This window comes from Alnus glutinosa, chromosome 8 (assembly GCF_958979055.1).
Source record: "Alnus glutinosa chromosome 8, dhAlnGlut1.1, whole genome shotgun sequence".
NCBI classification, from domain to species: domain Eukaryota; kingdom Viridiplantae; phylum Streptophyta; class Magnoliopsida; order Fagales; family Betulaceae; genus Alnus; species Alnus glutinosa.
The window spans coordinates 28445410-28466272 of record NC_084893.1 but is presented as its reverse complement, the minus strand read 5'-3'; the positions used below and the strand labels follow the sequence as shown (position 1 = coordinate 28466272).

General features: G+C 36.3%; 3 protein-coding genes across 3 annotated transcripts; 2 read left to right on the top strand and 1 right to left on the bottom strand.

The window, feature by feature from the left end:
- LOC133875738 (kinesin-like protein KIN-12F) lies at positions 1-6848 on the top strand. Its single transcript, XM_062313959.1, has 17 exons — positions 1-409; positions 499-561; positions 700-825; positions 1141-1224; positions 1390-1515; positions 1608-1667; positions 1761-1814; positions 1898-1990; positions 2122-2217; positions 2517-2665; positions 3003-3152; positions 3380-3509; positions 3611-4621; positions 4709-4804; positions 4888-5025; positions 5116-5889; positions 6333-6848. Exons 1-17 carry the CDS (start codon positions 143-145, stop codon positions 6585-6587), a joined length of 3672 nt encoding a protein of 1223 aa, XP_062169943.1. The 5' UTR covers positions 1-142; the 3' UTR covers positions 6588-6848.
- Positions 6849-8690: 1842 nt separating this feature from the next.
- LOC133875260 (mitochondrial import inner membrane translocase subunit TIM22-3) lies at positions 8691-11173 on the top strand. Its single transcript, XM_062313325.1, has 5 exons — positions 8691-8940; positions 9695-9759; positions 9890-9962; positions 10037-10090; positions 10707-11173. The coding sequence occupies exons 1-5, from the start codon at positions 8763-8765 to the stop codon at positions 10964-10966; spliced, it is 630 nt and encodes a 209-aa protein (XP_062169309.1). The 5' UTR covers positions 8691-8762; the 3' UTR covers positions 10967-11173.
- A 4993-nt stretch (positions 11174-16166) lies between these two features.
- Positions 16167-19508, bottom strand: LOC133874671 (probable cytokinin riboside 5'-monophosphate phosphoribohydrolase LOGL9). Its single transcript, XM_062312545.1, has 4 exons — positions 19022-19508; positions 17310-17438; positions 16934-17118; positions 16167-16703 (listed from the first exon to the last, which is right to left on the bottom strand). The coding sequence occupies exons 1-4, from the start codon at positions 19208-19210 to the stop codon at positions 16307-16309; spliced, it is 900 nt and encodes a 299-aa protein (XP_062168529.1). The 5' UTR covers positions 19211-19508; the 3' UTR covers positions 16167-16306.
- Between the last annotated feature and the right edge of the window lie 1355 nt (positions 19509-20863).

Below are 20863 nucleotides of genomic sequence, written 5' to 3'. Positions count from 1 at the left end.
TCCCAAATTCTCAACGGTCATATCAACATCCTCCTCCTCCAAAACGCTCATCTTCCATTTCCCTCTCAACCAACATTTGAATCCAAACTCCCTCTCTCTCTCTCTCTCTCTCTCTCTCTCTCGATCGCTCGCTCAGTGAAGCATGAGGCCCAATCAGAGCACAGAGGCCACGGAGAGTCGGTTCCTGGGGACCATATCGACCTCTTCGATCCGGAACCTGCTTCCCAGATCCATCTCCAAGCGCAAATCCAACTCGTCAAACCCTAAACTCTCCAAATACAACGCCGAGAACACTCCGCCAGCCGATCCGAACATCGGGACCACCGATCTCCAGGTCTCGCATTCGGTCACCAAATTGTCACCGTCCAAACTGCGAGAAGCTCCGGCGCCATCCGATCCGCCCGTGAAGGTAGAATTTTTGAAATCATATTATTTTGTATCCACAAAGAGGTATTTATTAAGAAATAGATATATAATCCTAAAAATAAAAAATTTCAGGATGAGATTGTAGGATCGGACAGTCAGTGTGAAGTATTGGCACCTCCGGAGCCACCGGTAAAGGTATGGGATCTGAGCTTTAGTCATGAAATTTTTATTTTCTTTTGAATTTTAATTTTAGTGCTGGGGATGATAGTGATATAATGTGATTATTGTTAAATTTTATTTATTTTTTTATTTTTTATTTTTTTTCTATTGTAGGTTGTAGTGAGAATCACACCTGTTAATGAGGGGGATCGGACAGTAAAGAAGATCTCTTCGGATACATTGTCTGTTGGGGAACGGAAATTTATTTTCGATTCAGTTATTGATTCCAATGCGAATCAGGTGTGCTACTTGATCCTGGTGTTTTTATTTAATATTTATATTGCATTTAACGTCGAGTAATGCCTTGCTTGAATCCTAACAAGATTTAGGAAATTTAGAGAAGTTTAAAGTCGTAATCTGAGATTATTTGTTATTGGAACACTTTGGGTTGAGAAATTTTGGATTGAGTAGTTGAAATTTTGGAAACTACACTGACATGAATTTGAGATATACAATTTGATTGTTCCTTTTGTTTTCCTTAGCTTTCTTCGTAACCAAATGAAGGGTAAGACCCTTTTTTTTATTTATAAGATTTTATTTTTTGGTTCAAACCAGGAAGATGTATTCCAGTTAGTTGGAGTCCCTTTGGTGAAAAATGCTTTAGCAGGTTACAACGCTGCAATTTTGTCATATGGACAGGTAATTTATAGAATGTGTTTCATCTTTTGACATTTTCATGAAGTAAATTAACTTACAATGTAACTAGCAATATAGTAACTTTTCTAGGGTTGCGTCCCTCTGCGCTTTTTATTGAATTCTTACTTACAAAAAAAAAAAGAAGTAACTTTTCTGAATTCTCACTAGACTGGAAGCGGAAAGACTTACACAATGTGGGGTCCGCCAAGCGCCATGGTTGAGGATCCCTCAAGCAGTAGTCACCAGGGCATTGTTCCTCGCATCTTCCAAATGTTATTCTCCGAGATTCAGAGAGTATGTTTTGCTTCTAAATTTGGTATTGCAAGTGAAAATAAGCAATGTTAATATTTGTTTCGTGACTGTTTGGTTTGAATTGTTATGTATAGGAGCAACAGAACTCAGAAGGGAAACAGATAAATTATCAGTGCCGTTGCTCTTTCCTTGAGGTATTTGCTTTTTCTGAAAATCTACAACTGGTATCTGCTCTTCTTCCCTCACTTACAGTAAGATGTTTTGTCTAATTGATTTGTTATCCACAGATATATAACGAACAAATTGGGGATTTACTAGACCCCACTCAGCGAAACCTTGAGGTGGAGACTTGCTATCCTTTATATTTTTAGATGTGTCGCTAATATTTGATTGTAATAATGGGTTTGGTAAAAAACTGTTCCAGATAAGTGATGATGCAAAAAATGGATTGTATGTTGAGAATTTGACTGAGGAATATGTGACTAGCTTCGAGGATGTAACACAAATCCTCATCAAGGTATGCAATACATTTTGAGAAGCCCGCGTCTCTTCTTGCAGTGAATATATTGGCATAATTCATTGTTTTACATGCTAAAAATGATTTTTCTTTCATGCTTTATTTGGTTAACGTGTCCATGTATGATGCAGGGGCTTTCAAGTAGAAAAGTTGGAGCCACTAGCTTAAATTCTAAGAGCTCGAGGTCCCATATTGTTTTTACTTTCATCATCGAGTCTTGGTGTAAGGTATCGTTGGATATTTCCGTCAGTTTTCAGTAAAATATTTAGATAATTGGGTTCACCTATCAAAAAGTTCGGTAAAATATTTTATTCTGCAAAAGAGATCGTTTGCTTGTGATATAACTGCCCACGAAATGACTATTCCTTAGGGCAGAAGGTGGTCTTAACATTTAATGGAACTATATGTATATATGCGTCATTGTACCCGTTATCCATGTTAGAGTCCTTGACTTGCTCTTACTGGCTGTCATTATCCCTTTATTAGTTCCATTTTACATGTGTTGTTTTATCAACTGATGCCACAGGGAACCTCATCGAAGTGTTTCAATAGTTCAAAAACAAGCAGAATCAGCCTTGTTGATCTTGCAGGACTTGATAGAAATAAAGTTGATGATGGGGATAGACAAATTGTAAGGGAAGGCAAACATTTGAAGAAGTCCTTGTCACAACTTGGGTATGATGATGCCACGAGCCTCAACTTAGAGATTTTTCTTTTTCATTAGAAGTGTTTTATGCAGATTACTGCTTAGATGGTGATTCTACCAGTGCAAATTAGTCTATTGCCCTTTTTACATTTTATGCCGAAAGTGTTAGTATGACTGGATAATACCTTATTTTCTAGTCATGCTGACACATCTGTACAATGAAACAATGAACACATGCTTGGTTTGAATTGCCAGAGTTTGTCAACTATTTATCTGTCACTTGGAGTAAACTACAGATGCTATCAAGATGTCAAGTACATAGGCATAGCCATGGTTCATAATCACTGTTTTCCTATATTGGTGCAGGCACTTAGTGAATATTCTTGCAAAAGGTGCTCAGTCTGGAAATTCGGAAGATATTTCATACAGAGGTTCCTGTTTAACTCATTTACTGCGAGAATCACTTGGCGGCAATGCCAAACTCACAGTTATTTGTGCCATCTCCCCAGAAAACAAGTATATGACTTGAACTACTCATTTTTTTTCTTTTTGTATCATAGAATCAACAATTATGTGAACCTTTACAATGTTAACAGTTTGATGCTACATACTTATCATTATGAGATTGAATTATTTTCATATCATAGTAATTTTAGAACATATTTTTAACATTCTCTTGAAACAATAATTGAGATTTTGGTTTTTTTTTTTCCAGAAATAAAGATTCCGCTTTTTTATTGCAGAAATAGCGGTGATACACTGAGAACTCTCAGATTCGGACAGCGAGTAAAATTTATTAGAAATGAGCCAGTAATAAATGAAATCAGAGAGGACGATGTTAATGATTTGAGCGATCAAATTCGTCAGTTGAAGGTATTAAGTTTTCCTGCAGGAGTTATAACTGAAATCTTATTTCAGAGACTGTTGCTATCAGCAAGCTGAGGTTTAAGAAATTTTTGTTTTTTCGGTTTCAGGAGGAACTTATAAGAGCGAGGTCTAATGTCTGTACATCATCAGGAAGCCAAAATGGATATTTTCAAGGACGAAATGTACGTGAAAGCTTGAATCAATTGAGAGTAAGCCTTAACCGATCTTTGATTCTAACCCCCACAGATAATGATTCTGATGAAGAGGTAAATGTTGATCAAGATGATGTAAGGGAACTTTGTCAGCATCTAGATAAGTTGCATAGTTCTGAGGAGAATATTACAGACACATCTGTTAATAGGGATTCCATCCAGTTTTATTCAATGGAGGAAAGTTGTGAGACAGACTTGATGAGTTCAGAAAGTGAGTTTGAAGAAATCAGTGTGGGAAAACCTTGGAATGAACTTCCTGATAAGGCCAATGATGCGTTAGAAGATAATTTTGTGAGTGCTCTTAACACCTTAACAGCTGTTGATCATGCATCCAGAAGGAGCATTTCAATTAGCTCGTGCTGTCAGTCTCCAATTCTCCAAGACCCACCATTGTCTGAATCTCCAAAAATTGGAAATATACAAAGGAAAAGCATGAATATGCCAAGTCATTTAGCAAGTCTGACCAGTGTGTCTGAAAGTTCCAAGTTCAACTTGGATGTGTTAAGACAATCACTTAAACAGAGCGAGCACATCCGATCTTCTTTGCGGTCAAGCAAGACGTTTACAGGCCCCACTGAGACCTTGGCTGCTAGCCTTCACAGAGGCTTACAGATCATTGACCATCATCAGCGGAACTCGGCACCAAATAAATCTTCAGTTTCCTTCTCCTTTGAGCACTTGACATTGAAACCTTGTTCAGAAGTTGATAAGGCCAATGCTTCTATTCAGACACTACCAGAAGAGAAACCATCTTCAAATGGACCATCCGCTTCTTTCCTATGTGCATCTTGCCGACAAATAATATCTGAGAAGGATTCCAATGACGCCCAGGATAGCTTGAAGACATGGGTTTTAGCAGTCAATGAGGCAGAGAATCCTACCCAACGGATGGACGAAGTGCCTAAAGTATGGCAAGACGTAATTTCCACTAAAGTGTAATTAACTCTAATCCATTTCTGCTTTGTAATTAGTTTTATGTTTCTGCTATTTCAGGAAACCTGGAATGCTATGATAAAAACAATTAAGCGAGAGGAGCTTGAAAATGTTTGCATGGAGCAAGCTGCCAAAATTGAGCAGTTGAATCGACTGGTAATTAGAGTTTTCTGACCTCTATAAGTTCTTGGGATCTTTATAATGTGGGTTTCGTTATTGACAATTTGAGATTGCCACAGGTAGAGCAATGCAAACTCGAGAAGGAAGAAATGCACGATGAAGAAAGCAAAACATTTTGTCTTGAGGCTTCAAAGAATGAAATAGTGTCATATAAGGATCCCAAAAATGATGATTACCGTTTACTGAAGGATGACAAGGTCAGTAACTATTTTCCCCTGTCAAATCTTTCATTTCAAAATGTTGGGAAATTCTTTCTTACTTTCTTCCTGGTCTGGTGGTTTGTGCAGCTTGTGAGGTGCAATTCTATTGAGAATAATCAGCCAGAGATGATAAAGGAAAAATGTGAAGTAAAGGAAGTCGTGGAACCTGGGTTTGGGAACAGATATATTGATCTAAATGAGAAGGAAGCACTTCTTAAGGAAATTGAAGGGTTAAAAAACAAGTTGCAGTCATATTCTGATGCTTCTCATAACAAATCTGTTGAAAAACTCAGATCTTCTTTGTTGTCCCGATCAATCCAATTACGAAAAAGTGGTGTAGATCATCTAGATAATAGCAAGGAAGAACTAGAGAGCGAAAGACAGAGATGGACAGAAATGGAGAGTGACTGGATTTCCTTAACTGATGAACTGAGAATTGATCTCCAATCCCACCGCCGACGTGCAGAGAAGGTCGAGATGGAGTTGACATTAGAGAAGAAGTGCACCGAAGAGTTGGATGATGCACTTCACAGAGCAGTCCTTGGGCATGCTAGAATGATCGAACACTATGCTGAACTGCAAGAGAAGTATAATGACTTGGCTGGAAAGCATCGTGCAATCATGGAAGGGATAGCGGAGGTGAAGAAGGCAGGAAAAAAGGGTCATGGCTCTCGTTTTGCCAAATCCCTTGCTGCAGAGCTTTCTGCATTGAGAGTGGAGAGGGAGAGGGAGAGAGAACTGTTGAAAAAGGAGAACAAGAGTCTTAGAACTCAACTTAGAGACACTGCAGAAGCTGTTCATGCAGCTGGAGAACTCCTTGTTAGGCTGAGAGAAGCTGAACAAACTGCATCCGTTGCAGAGGTAGCTCCTTTTTCGCTTATACAAAAGATATTTCTTAATATTTTTCTAACTTACCTGTGTTTAACCGAGTTTCTTTTAAGGACTATTCTGTCTAGATTAGCTTCACAGTCTGACTAGTCATTGGTGTTTTCTATGCTACCTTTGTTTGGTGCTACCTCAAATAAAGGTCTTGTCTCTTGGTCAGGGCTTGCTTGTGCAGTGCACATGGGAAGCAAGCTGGGGCTGTCACATGTCTCCAATTACTGATGTGGCACCCTTAGCTTGAGTCTTATGCGCACGACACAAGACGCAAGCCTTACTTCACAATGTTAAACGCTTAGTCCTGAACCACGTCCTACTATAAGCGATCATTGTCAATTTTATTGATGAATACAGAAGGAAGGGATAAAGTGTAGATAGTTTCTGATTCATTGCTCATGCTTATGATTTTCACATCAATGCAGGAGAACTTTGCAAAGGTTCAAGAAGACAACGAAAAGTTAAAGAAGCAAACGGACAAGCTTAAAAGAAAACACAAGATGGAGATGATCACCATGAAGCAATATCTTGCAGAGAGCAGATTGCCTGGATCTGCATTGCAGCCACTATACCGCGAGGAGGATTCCGACATAGCACACAACAACCCAACAACCCCATATTCAGATGATGATCAGGCATGGAGAGCAGAATTTGGAGCAATATATCAAGATCACTACTGATTCTCCTTTTGAAGTTCAAATCAGCTACTGAGAGAGTTGGAGGTGGATGAGCATTCTTGTGTGATGGATGGCTTGAATCAGACCCTACTCGGGTCCAGGGATTATTTGTTGTCGTATAACATTTCCTCTGTGCTTTGTATGTTTGGTATGCGATTGAATATTCATTCTTTACTCATGATTGTGGATGCTTCTTTGGCTACTCATGATTGATTATTCATTCTTTACTCATACAATATATGTGGAGTGCAGTTACTTGATTGCTAAACCTGAGTAAGCTGATTACGTTTGCAACCTACTTGATAGGATTTCTTAAATTTTAGTCATTATTTTTAGGGTTAAATACCTTTTTAGTCCCTGAGTTTTGACAACTTTATTTTTTAGTCCTTGAGTTTTAATTCGCATCACAAATGATACATTAATTTTAGGAAATGACCAAATTAGTACCTCGGTTAACTTCTTCGTCCAAAAATTAACGGTCCGCCACGTGTCAACCTCAGAAGTTGACACGTGGCACTATATAAAAAAATAAAAATTAATTAAAAATTAAAAAAAAAATTGAAAAAACTAAAAAAAAAAAATTCGGGTTTAGGGTTTGTCCTTGGGGGTGGAGGGGCACGGGGGTGGTTCGGCCACCCCCAAGGGCAAAACCCTAAACCCGAATATTTTTTTTTTTTTTTCTTTTCTGTCCAGGGGGTGGCCGAACCACCACATGCCCAGACCGACCGGCCACCTCCCTGGCCAAAATGGGGGGGCATGGTGGCCAAGCCACCCCTTTTTTTTTTTTTTTAGTTTTTTTAGTTTTTTTTAGTTTTTTTTTAATTAATTTTTAATTTTTTTATATAGTGCCACGTGTCAACCTCAGAAGTTGACATGTGGCGGTCCGTTAATTTTTGGACGGAGAAGTTAACCGAGGTACTAATTTGGTCATTTCCCAAAATTGATGTATCATCTGTGATGCAAATTGAAACTCAGGGACTAAAAAATAAAGTTGTCAAAACTCAGGGACCTTAGAGGTATTTAACCCTTATTTTTAAATGAGTAATGCGAGAAACCACACTTTTATTTCACAACTATCTTAGTATATTGACGTGGCAGTGCCAATCAGCCCTTATTAAAAGAGTAATACTAAAAACAACACTTTTATCTCAATCCCATTCCCATATTGGCACCCTACTTATGTGGCAGTGTCAACAAATCATTAGCTTAATTAATATATATTTTTTAATAATGGCCGATCTAAAAGTTGATGTGTGTGATAAAATTATGGTTGCTAGAATTACTCTTAACTCAATGGCTGATTGACACATCATGTTAACAAGATGAAATAATTGTATGATAAAAATGTGATTTCTAATTCTAGAGTTTGTTTGGAAAATAGAGCTTTTTTAAAACTTTTTTTAAAAAGTTTCATTTTTAAACTTTTTTCGAAAGTGCGTTTTAGCCATTTTTAAAGCAAAAAAGTCAAATAAGTGCGTTTGGAATTTTTTTTACCAAACAGACAAGCTTTTTATTTGACACAACTTTTTAACTAAAAAATATTTTTTAAGCTCTCTAACGCAATCTCAAACATGCTTTTAGTCTTTTTAAATTAAATGGTTCAAAGTATGCGCCTCAAATATACTTGCAACTTAGCTGGTAAAATATATATAGCTTCACCATAATACTTTTGATTACTTAAACATTCTCTTAAGGCGACAATGTACGACTCGATCGCCTAAACAACTTAATTAATTAAGTAATAAACTCTGTCTCATTTTTACTTAATCATTAGATGACACATAAACTCATATAAATTCATCATAAAATTAGTGAGTTATGATTGATGAGTCTCACCCGTTTAATCAAATAGGTTGAGTTAAAGTTAACTTTGTAATCTTGTACTCATATTTTAATACAACCTGAACCTGAACGTGATAAAAACCGTCAATTTTTAACGTGACTTGCAAACCCGACTTATCTTATGCACGTGTTTCACACGACCGAACCTAATATGTATTTGCCAACCCTTTGGGCTTACAGTCAGTCCGTCACCCACCAGGCTGACCATACGACGTCGTGTGTAAGATATCTAAAACTAAAAGATTCTATACAAATCAGATTCGATACTATTATACAGTCTGCACAGGGATAGAGAGCAATACACACACGGGGGGAGAGAGAGAGAGAGAGAGTGCCATGGCAACGATGGATTCTTCGAAGAATGATTCCGATACGGAGGTGGAGACCAATCCAAACCCTAATCCTGATGCTTCAGACGCATTGGTACCAGCCCCTAACACTGCCTCTGTCTGCCTCGTTAGGTTCGCCAGCGATTCCATCGGTGGAGCCTTTATGGGCTCCATTTTCGGATACGGTCTGTCTGTCTCTCTCTCTCTCTCTAATCTTGTGGGGTTTTTGTATGGAATTTTGGGTTTAGGAAGTTTTTTTTTTTTGATTAATTAATTGGGAAATGGAATTAATTTGGTCTCATTGCTGATAGAGCTTAAATTTATGCGCTTTAAGTGGATATAATTGAAATTTTGAACATCAGTTTGTGATTTCCTTTATGATGGAATTTGATATTTCTTTTGATCAATATTAGGGTTGGTGTAGTTCTTGCAGACGGACTTTTGAGTGTGTTAGAGACATATCTGAGCTGTTAATTTTTTTTTAGCTATTATAGTTTTAGTTTCTTTAGGTTAACTTGAAGAATGATGATACGTAATTTGGCAATTGTGTGAATTATGTCACAAGTTCACACTCTGAGAAGGGTCAATGGGCACATGTAATTCTATGCAAACTTAGGTTGCAGATGCTGTGGGGGAGAGAAACGGGCCAGATTGTGAAGGGGAGTAGTTATAGTTGCGGTTAAGTTCCTGATGCGGATGTAAATATGGGATTCTTCTTTCTAGTATTGGGTTCTGGGCTACATTAACAAGATGTTGGAAGAGGGGGTGGTTATGGTGAAGGCAGATAGCCTTATTGGTTTGTGGTCTTTTGCTATGATCAAGGCTTAGTTGTTGATCAGTTTCGTGTGTAATAAGACATTTTTTATTCTCTAAATATGTCACATAGAAGTTTAGAACCTTTTGTTTTAACTTATATGAAAGAGATGATATATGCTCCAGGTGCGGGACTGGTTCAGAAGAAAGGCTTCAAAGGATCCTTTGCAGAGGCGGGATCTTCCGCTAAGGTATGAAATCTCAGAATTTTACTATAATTTGATTAACTTGATGGAATTGTTGGATATTTTTCTACTTTGCTTATGACTTATACTCTGAATTTGTACTAAGGCTTCTATTTTCTGCCCTTGTCCTTCTCAGACATTTGCAGTTTTGTCGGGAGTACATAGTTTGGTTGTCTGCATTTTGAAGAGGCTCCGAGGAAAGGATGACAGTATGGTACCAAATAACTTGTACTTTCACGTTATACATTCATTTTTCATCTAATCATGTACTATTTATCTACAGTTATTAATGCTGGAGTAGCAGGATGTTGCACTGGTCTTGCTCTAAGTTTTCCAGGTATCCAATATCCATTGTATGCATTAATTAACAATACAGCTTGAATATTTAGTTTCAAGCAGGTCATCCTCCCCTCTAAAAAATGAACTTAGCTTTATATTGGATAGAGTCTTGAATCATAATTGATTTTTATGAAGCATACTTGGCCGTATTTCATCTAGTATCATAGACATTGTATTTGTGTTTTTTTTTTTTTTTTGGATGAATCACATTGTATTTATGTTGCTGAATACTTCCTCTTTCTAATTTGCTTATATTGTACCTTTCCTTTTGAAAGAGGGCTGTGTTGTTGTTGTTGCTGGCCCTGCCGGGGGGGGGGGGGGGGGGGGGGGTCCTTTATGCACCTTTGTGTCCTCATCTTGTCAACCTCTCTATTTCAAATTTTCCTTGTTGCTGTACCTACAAGTTAGAATTTCTTAGCTATGAATGGTTGGCTAGTGAGTGTTAAATAGATTGCTGTTAGCTAGGGGTGGTTACCGACCCCTTGGGGTCAGAGATTCATCATAAAATAGACTAACAGTGTTGGCGTATGCAAATTTATATAATTCCTATGTACAATTTAATGTATGTGTAAGGTAGTAATTGAGCCTTGTTTCCACTCTATATGATTCTGCAGGCGCTCCCCAGGCTCTTCTACAAAGCTGCCTCACTTTTGGGGCGTTCTCATTTGTCCTTGAAGGGCTTAACAAGCAGCAGCCAGCCCTTGCACAACCATTTCCCTTAAGAAAGAAGAGTGAGCATTATGGTGTACGTCCACCTTTGTCACTTCCCCTTCAACTTCAGCTCCCTCTTCCAGATGAAATGAAAGTGGCCTTCTCTGCATTTTGCACATCCTTGAAGAACCGGAAGAGGAGCGCTTTTCCCACGGCTCACTAAGAAATTTTGGGAATTTTTTTTTTTTTGATCTTCTACATATCTTTGGGTGTCACCGAAAGACGTGGTTATGATTTAGCCTGTAGATTTGTAGTTGCAATTCTAATGTTCGTTGCAAGTTCAGTTATAAATTGTTGCTTAGCTCATCTGACTTAGTTCTCGATTTGGTGGTTCAAGTAAAATGGAGATGAATATTATTTTGTTTTATTATATCTAGCAGTATACATTTTAAATTTTAAGGTTTTGTTTTGTTCGCGGAATAAATCTCCGGAATGGAATAATTATTCTCATGGAATAGTTATTCATTTATTTGGTAGAGATCTATTCGATAGAATAATTATTAATTCATATTTGAATAACTATTTTTTTATGAAGAGGAATACATATTCCTCTAAAAGCTATTTAAAAAAAAAATTGGACTACATTTTTCAGAAATGGTACGAGCTATTCTGTGGGTGGTCAGTAACTACCACTTTTTACGTTTTCTCCTCTCTTTTTTTTCTTTTTTTCTTTTTAATTTGATGAATAAAACAAATAATGTTGAGATTTTCTAGTAATTTTGATTCGAGTCCAATTAAAATATATGCGTTGTCTTCAAATTAAGGAGTATGAATAACTATTCTATATTTCACTCTCTTTCATTCCAAATAATAACTCTTTTCAAAAAAAAAAGTTAATAACTATTCCCTTTTCCCGATTGAAGATTCATTCTGCAAACTAAATGAGACTTAAATTAAATGATGCGACAACAAACATATTATTATATCTATGAAATTTAATATAAACCATAAAATAAAGATCAAGTAAAATAGAGAGGGTCCATTTCACATATCTTTATATGTTGACATGTTATTTAAAAATTTTAAATAACATGATATTATATATACCATTAAATGCAACAAAACAAAATATAAACAGTAAAATAGATCCCGCTGTATTTCACCTATTCTTAAATGGAGAGGATCCTTATACAGGAATTTATATCGAGAATGTCCCACAAATTCTTCCATAGCAATATGTTAAATTTGTCATTGAAATTTTCCTTTTTGTCATTGACTTTCCAGGATTAATACCAAATCTAAAAGTTTCCATAGTTGGTCCTAAAATGAACGCAAGCTATCACGCTGGCCCATATAACATATTGCTCAGGAAGAATCTGTGGGTTTAGATGGTTTATAGGTCCATTTATTTGAGTCCAGCCCAAACTTGACTCCTATATTTGCCTATCGCCCAACTTCAATGGCGAATAGGGCTGGTATTGAACGGAGCCGAGGTATAAAATATGTGTTCAATTTCGGCTCGTTGGAAGTTTAGGCAAGCTCAAGCTTGTTGAAAATATCATTTCAGGCCGAGCCAGAGGAGGATTAGCTTGGTTCAACTCGAGCTCGAGTTAGGCTATTAAATTTTTTAATGTGTGATTCGATAAGCTCGAGTTTGTGACCAACATCTATACATTACCTATAGTATAAATATATAATTGTAATCGAGTTCGAATTGAATTTAAACGAGTATCGAGCGGGTTGTTGAACATACTGATTTATTTATAGTTATAATAACGAATAACACATGGTCGGTAAGAGAAAATAAGAATTAGTCATTGGTTTTTTACCTGTTTAAAAATCAGCAAGAGTATGTAGTATGGTCTAGTAGTAATTGGATCATCCATATATATATATATATATTAAAGGTATATTAGACCTTGCTACATCAACTATGATATATAGTAATATTACTCTTCTAACAAAGACTGATTTAAGGGTCATGACAACCCTATCAACATTGTGAGATTATTATATAATAAAAATGTAGTTTTTAGCATTATTTTTTCTTTTATTTTTTAGGACGAGCTGCTGTTTAAGGTTGAAATTGGATATGATTTATGGCAGTTGTTTACTGACAATTGAAGAATTTTGTTTTGCCTTTTCATTTGTTTTATATATGTTTGTTGTATTTTTTTTATTTTTTTTTTTTACCTGTTTTAGTGATTTGTGGATGATGACAATTAAATATAACTTTCAGATCAAAAGAGAATTTGTCAGCTTGCAACAATAATAAAGATTTTATTTTAATTATTTATAATAATACGAAAAAGTAAAATACTCCATCTTTTGTCTTTTTATCTATCACAAGTCTATAAAAGAGTAAATAACTCTTTTTATAGGGATCATCCAATGTAAAATAGTGTCCTATATACATATAGTATCTCAGCAATCAATATGCCTTTTCTTTTTTTTCTTTTTTCTTTTTAAAGGGCTGCAAATGCAAATTGTCCCACATTATATAGGATACAATTTTTCTCTAAACTGGGTCTGAATTAAAATAAATTCCTTCAATTTATTCTATTAAACTCACACATATTTTTTAGAGGATGTGATTTTCAATACATTTTAATAGGGTTATTAAATCTGAAGGAAGCAAATAAAAACTACATCAGAGATTGTAAAGGTGGTAAAGAGGCCCACCTCTCGTTCGGACACGATTAAAGTATTTGTTGTTCAAAAAACTTAAGTTAATTAATACTTTAACACTCCCTTTATATGTGGGTCGAAATTTTTTCTTAGCAAGCGAGACCAACACAGAGAATTTTTCATTAAAAATAAAAAATGAATTACGAAAATAAAATTCAAACTCCTAACTTTTTATGTGCACCCAAGCTAAATTAATATAGGAATGTCAATTGGTGGTCCTTTTCCTAGGAGTTTTTCTCGGACAAGGCTTTTTATGGTAATTGAATATTCACATTAATTTCTTGTTAATCCAACTCCACCAATCACAAAACACCAAAAAAAATAAAAAATAAAAAAAGGAAAGATTTGTGGAGGATGAGATTGGTTGAAAAGCTTGATTCTTCCAATATACTGATTTTCAGAACGATCTCCACACCAAATGAATGCCCATGCAATCCTTAAAAGATTACACTGCAGAAATGGAAAATATTATATATATATCTATGATCATATGCAATCTTTTTAGATATATTGGTCACTCTGAAAGTTCCATTTTATTCTTCAACAAGCAACGCCATTTTCTTGATTAGGGTTTTGGATCAAAGAGCGAGACACACATATTTTTTGTTTAGTGTTCTCAGCCAAAGTTTGATTCAATGGAGTCCTCGTCATTTGTGGTACTAGTTTTCATGGTTTAATGGTTTATTGCCTTCTTTCTAGCTACTCTTTTTGATTCCCTTCTCTATTTTTATTTTTATTTTTATTTTTTTTTGTTAATTTTTAAACAGAGGTGTGCTTTGAAGGTGGATACCCAGTCTGATGGATGGCAAAAGTCAATGGACAATGTGTTGAGTAGCATAGAAGGTATTTTATCATTCTCCATTTTCATCATGCATGTTATGCTAGGGCTTCATTTGCTAAGAAGTCGAGTGTCTGGTTAGTTTAGTAGTTTTAAAATGTATGGTTTGAAGACAAACGTTATTATTGATTACGTATGCTCCTTGCTTCGAACCGTATTTTTTTCAAACGCACTCTCAAACGAGATACTTTAGCTTACAAAATCAAAATCACGTTTTTACCTAACACTTGACTGTGTTTTTTAAAATCAAAATCACGTTTTCATTAACTGCGTTTCGAAATCGTGCTGTATGTTTTGAAACCGCTAAACCAAACAGACACTCAATTATTATTGTGTATAACATACACACCTGACACCCCCTTGCCTTGAACAATCAATTTTTTTTCAAACGCAATCCTAAACAAAATACTTTAGGCTGCAAAATCACGGGCCGAAACACACACTAAATTAATATATTTATAATGTAACCAAAGATGGTGTAAATTAATATATTTATATTATTCTTTTTATTAGGTGTATCCTTCAACATTGATTCCCAAGAAGGAATTGCATATGTATCGGGTAATATAGACGCAGGCAGGCTTATGAGAAGGCTATCAAAAGCAAAACATGCAGAACTCTGTTGGGTTGATTCTAGACGTCAAAATAAGAACAATCCTGTAATGCAAGGAGATGGTTACTACGATGAATATGGTCAATATAGAAGACTAGGCTATGACTATGTAAATGGCTATAGTCTAAATCATCAATATGGAGCTCTGGGCTATGGCTATGGAAATAATCAGTATGGAAGGCTGGCCTATGTGGATGAAAACTGCCAACGCTCTGAGATGGTGGCTCAATCCTCTCCGCATGCGTCGTTGCCGGTGGTTGATAGACAAACACTACCACCACCTCCGGCGGCGGCGGCGGCTCTCAAAAAGAGTGAAGAAAAGCGGATTCAATATTGCTGCATGATGTGAAATGTTGGAGTATGCTTGTCTTCCGTTTGTGTTTTTTGATCAATCGGGGGTCATGGTATATGATGCACATGTTAGGCACTCATCTTGTAGTTCGTTATTTTGTTGTAATCTTTATATTTCAGTTGGGTTGCAATCTTCATATTATTGTCTAAGTAAGAGTCTAGTTTACCAAGTATCTAATTGTCAAGTAGGAGTCTCAATTGCTGTTGAACTCTTACTTTACAACGTGTGTAAGATGAGTGCAGAAGGAATAAAGAAATGATTTTTTTTTATTTATTTATTTATAATAGAGGATGTTATTCTCACGTGAAATCACATGCATTTCGAACATATATTGGTTTAATAGGCTAAATTCAAGAAAATTCTTCCAATTCAATTTAGAGAAAAACTTCGGCCGATCGAATTTTAAATATTCTGATGAAGTCTTTTTGACAAAATGAATTGTCTGCAAAAATATATATCTCCTTGTGAGTTGGTGTCACCTTGTGGTGCACTTATCCAATACCAATTCACTCATTGAAGGAGAGAGATATACGAATCCTAAGACACATTTTATTTCACCTTTATCCCATGTTGCTGATGTGACACTAATTAGCCTTTAAATCAACCGTTTTTTTTTAAAAAAAAAAAATCCAATGACTAATTGATAGTGCCACATCAGCAAAGTAAGATAAAAGTGCGATAAAAGTAGTGGCATTACTCTCTTTAGAAAACTTAACCACCTTGCAGAATTTCTCTTGAAAAAAATAACTATCAACCGAAGTATATGCATATAAATTAGAAAACCAGAAACAGGCATTTTCTGGGTGAGCTACACTTCTTTAACTTGTAGTTTATTCTTTACCATAATTATAGAATTACTTGTGAGCTACATTTATTTTTTCTTTGTAAGCAGATTCTGCAAACTGATTCCAACCAAATTATCACAAAGTATAGAACATGAATCATGTCTTTATGATAGCTTTTTCCCATTGCAGTCTGCAGAGGTACATAAAAACTTCCATGCCTAAATTTTTAAATGATTATTAGTGAAAAAGGAATCTCATAAAAATTAGTTCATCATCAAACCCAAAAGTTATGAAGAAACTGACCCACGTGGACTTTGCAGTTCAGTCCCATGCTTGCATTTGTCACTAAGGGGGAGACTATAAAATTCTGCCAAATAAGCCAAAGCCTCTGAGTTATTGCTGCAGACCTTCCATAGTGATGCAACCTCTCCTTTGGACACAGTACCCCAACCCTCACAATCATCGAGAAAGTCTAATAGCTTCGAATAGAATGAGTCATAGTTCACTAAAAGGAAGGGAACAGGAAGCTGTGATCCAATCCTTTCCAGTTGAATTAATGCTAATATCTCAAACACCTCGTCTAGAGTACCAATACCTCCAGGGAGAGCAACAACAGCAGTTCTATCAGAACAACTGCCCCTAACTGCAGCATCCACCAACCCATGCTTCCTCGCAGAAAAAAACCTGCAGTATTAAAACACAGTTCATTCAACTGAGAAGCATCAAAATATGATGACAAGGTGGCAAGTTCGTTAGGTAAGACTTTTTAGAGAGCCCCCTTTTTTTTTTTTGGTTGTGATGTGACATAAACCGGTAAAAGTGAAAGTAGTTTTGAGATTTTTGTGTTTTGAATTGTTTGTTAATGCTTTTGTTTTTTTGCTAAAAAGCAAAAGCTGCCATCAAAAGTATATTACCTGCAAGTAAGGTAAGCTTCTGAGGGAAGATATGAATGAAAGTTTGACGATGTCCATTCGCCAGCTTCTTTACCTATCTTAAACCCACCAACTGGTCTTCCTGCTTGTAAAGCACCTTTAGTAGCAGCATCCATTAGCCCGGGACCAGCCCCTGACCATGAAGTGCAGCCCAAAAGGTTGGCAATCTGTTCTATGGAAGGTGGAAGAAGCTCAGTCAATATGAAAATTGTACTTCCAGGATGCAATCTGTGGTTGTGTGCTGCTAAGTCTCAACAGTATTCTTGGTGCATGTAAATATATGCCTGATTCAGATACAAATATCTACAAGCATGTGTGATATAGAAAAGCAAAGGAAGCAATATATAAAGTCACTTGCCTCTCTGCCCAACTCTAGTGCTTGCTTGTAATGTGAATGACCAGTTCCCATCCTGGAAGAACCCAAATACACAACTCCCCTCCCAAGTCTGTGTATGAGTTCATAGCATTGTTCTATCTCTTTTCTGACCTTTCAAACAATTAAAACAAGCTAGCTAGTAAGCCCTTTCAAGCATTCATAAAAATTGCAAAGCATTTGAGATTCACAATATTCACAATTTTTGCAGCAGTGCACAAAACTCTCGGATTAAAGAAAATGGCTGCAACCAATAAGAAGTTCCAAATCCTGGCATCAAGATCCATAAATTACATAGTCCACTTTCACTTCTCCAACACCCCACCCCCAAACAAAACTCACCCCTCAAATCGGTTGAGTTTGGCAAGAAAGTAACAATTGCACTAAGATATCCCTCAGATTTGCCCTTACCACCAGCCAGAACAGAAACAGATATACCAACCTCCCTAATAGTAGGAAATACAAGCTCTTGACATTAACCGGTCTCAGATAGCTGAGTATGAACTGGAGATAAAAAGGAATTCAAAGCTCTTATTTTTTGTGTATAAGAATGCTATTTGTGTGTAGCTAGACAAGCTGTTTATCTGCTTTGCAAGAAATATTAGGAGATTGAAGTCATATGTTAGGAATTCAAACTCATATGTTAAGAGGTTAAGAGATTGAACTTCTATTTGTTTTGGTACAAATCAAAAGTAGGAAATGCAATGCATCCACTTATGAGCTGAAAGAGAGCTTGTTTATCCGTCTCACACCCAAAAAGGGAAGCTATTCTATCTTTCCTATGAAATGAAAAAGAATTTCATCAACAAAGTAGCAACATGTTTCTACTTTTTTAAGTTCACCGCACCCACCAGATCCTGCTCCTTCCTATGATCTCATAATAATTCTTTTATTCAAACAGCTGTGTAGCATTTCACTGAAAAGATGTGTCTAAGTAGAAGCACATGCTGCAGAACGGGCATCTAAAAACTCAACAAGTGGTTGGAATACATTTCTGTTTTCTTAAACTTTAACATGCTGCCATTTCTCACCAAGCATAGACATCCCCTTCATTTTAGAGGGCAACCATTACTTCTGCTTCTCATTCTTTTTTGCTTTTTTATTGGAAAAAATAAAATTTGTTCCTGGCGCATGAAAGATTTCAATATAGTCCAGATAACAACCCATCTCACTTATTTTGTTGTGCACGCATCTGTAAGAATTAATCTAGACAATAACGGCGTGTTTGTGAACCTATACATATACAATTACGAACTCACTTGTTTCTGTGTCAAACACCAAACAGAACCAATTATTACTACTGCTATTGATTGGAATGTCAAGAAACATTCATTAATGTCACCAATATCTTATTTTTCAGACTTATTCAGCATAGTCACTCCATCAAAGCAGTCAATAGAAAGCTGTACTTTTCCAACAGATTTGGTGTTCCTCTAATTCTATCAAATGGCAATCAAAATCTACAAGCTCAGATAGAACCCCCAAAAGAAAGAAAAAAATGAAGGAGAACTAGAAAGTGGGTTAATCTCAAATTCTCAATGAGGTTTGTTGACTGTTGTCCTCTGGAACACCAATTAATTCACACTGGCAGAATAACGAGTACTTCAAAAAATTCATAACAAAGAAAAAAGAAAAAAAGAAGAAGAGAAAATTCCACACTCCACAGCTAAACATTAGAGAAGATCAAAAGGGGGTACCTCATTTGGGCTTGTTCTCTCCTCAAATTCAATTGCTTCACGCTTGCTCAACAAAACCTTTGCTGGATGAGACTTGAAAGTTATGGTATGTGTTGCTCTTTCACTAAAAGATTGAAACTTTAACCTCCTTCGATGAGAATTTCTCACCGAGATTTGAGAACCCAATGAACCCACCATTGAGAACCCCATCGTCAAATCCTCCAAATGTGTCGAAGACTGGGACTTTGCACGAATGGGCTGCGATTCCGAAGTGGGTAAGTGGCATTAACTGCAATAATCAGCTTGGTGTGAGACCGAACAAGCTGCGCTCTCACATTTGCACAAATTGTAAGGAGAATTATTGATCAGGATTAGGGAATAGGATCCACCAGCTTCATTCTGAACCAATAAAAGTTACTGAAAGTCTGACACTTAGATGTTTACGTTTACAAGCGGCCAGGGCTACACACTTCACATTATGGGCTTGCCTTTGTTTTTGTGAAGTGTTCTTTCTTGGATTAGCAATTTTTTGCTCAATTTATGGACATGTTCTTTTACAATTGACTCTATGATTGTTCTTTAATGTACTTCATTGGATGTCTTGTGATGCTCTACTTTCCCACATATTTATCTGTTGGTTTAATCTCAGTATTTGAATTTATTTTGCATCCCTTTGTTATTTATTTCATTCAATTCATTTTATTTTATTTTATTTTATTTCATGTTCAACTTTTCTGGCTTGCATCCGTTAGATTGTGCCACCCAATTTTAATTGCTGGATAAAAACTGGTAAAAATTGAAATGTTCATGTTGTTTCTAATGTTTCGTTTGTTTCGACCTAAAATAGTTTCTGAAAAATAATTTCGACATTTTTCGGTGTTTGGTACGGACGAAAGTAATGGTCAACCAAAAAATAATTTCCGTTTGACCAAAAATACTTAGTAAATTTTAGAAAATGATTTACGCTTTTTAAATGCGTAAATCATTTTTCGTTGATGACAGATGCAGTCGACCCTCTTTTAAACGACACAGTCGACCTTTATGTTCAACTAGTTGACTATCGCTGGATTTCGACAAGCCAAATTCCGGCACCGGTCGATGCCGGAATCTGAAAAATTATGCCAGAATCTAGCGACATCCGGCTACCGTCGCTGGATTCCTGCAGTATTGTGCCAAATTTCGGTCGAGATCCGTCTGTTCTGGTCGAATCCCCGAAAGTCTAGCTGGGATCCTGCCGGATACGGCTGTTATGGTCGAGATACTCCCAGAACAGCAGATCCCAGCCAGCTGGCCAGGATGGCCGGCTTCCGATCAACTGGTCGGGATTGTCGGAATCCAGTACAAATGGCCAGATTCCGACCACTTTTGCCAAAATCCGTATGCGCCAAATATATATATATTTGTATTATTTTATATTAATATATTTTTATGTTGTGAATAAAATTTATTTTTTTTAAATTAATATGATTGAATAAAAATATAAAAAAATATTTGTAATTTTCCGTACGCGCCAAACACCGGAAAATAATTTCGACAAAAAACATTTTTCTAAAAAATTACTTCCCTGAAAATATTTTACGACGAAAACCATTTCACAGCGAAACAAACATAGCATAAATGGAAAACTAGCAACTAAAATATGGAAAATTCAAAACCCTACTCCATTAAATACCTTTTTTTTTTTTTTTTTTTTTTTTGACATGTCCACATTAGAGTGGGAGGGAAGATTCCAACTAGTAACCTCCACTTCATGAGGCGTAGCCCCCAGCCGATTGAGCAACCTTTGGGGACTACTCCATTAAATACCTGCATATAATTATTTGTATTTTAATGTCACTCTATGCCTGAAGCATAAACGAGCAA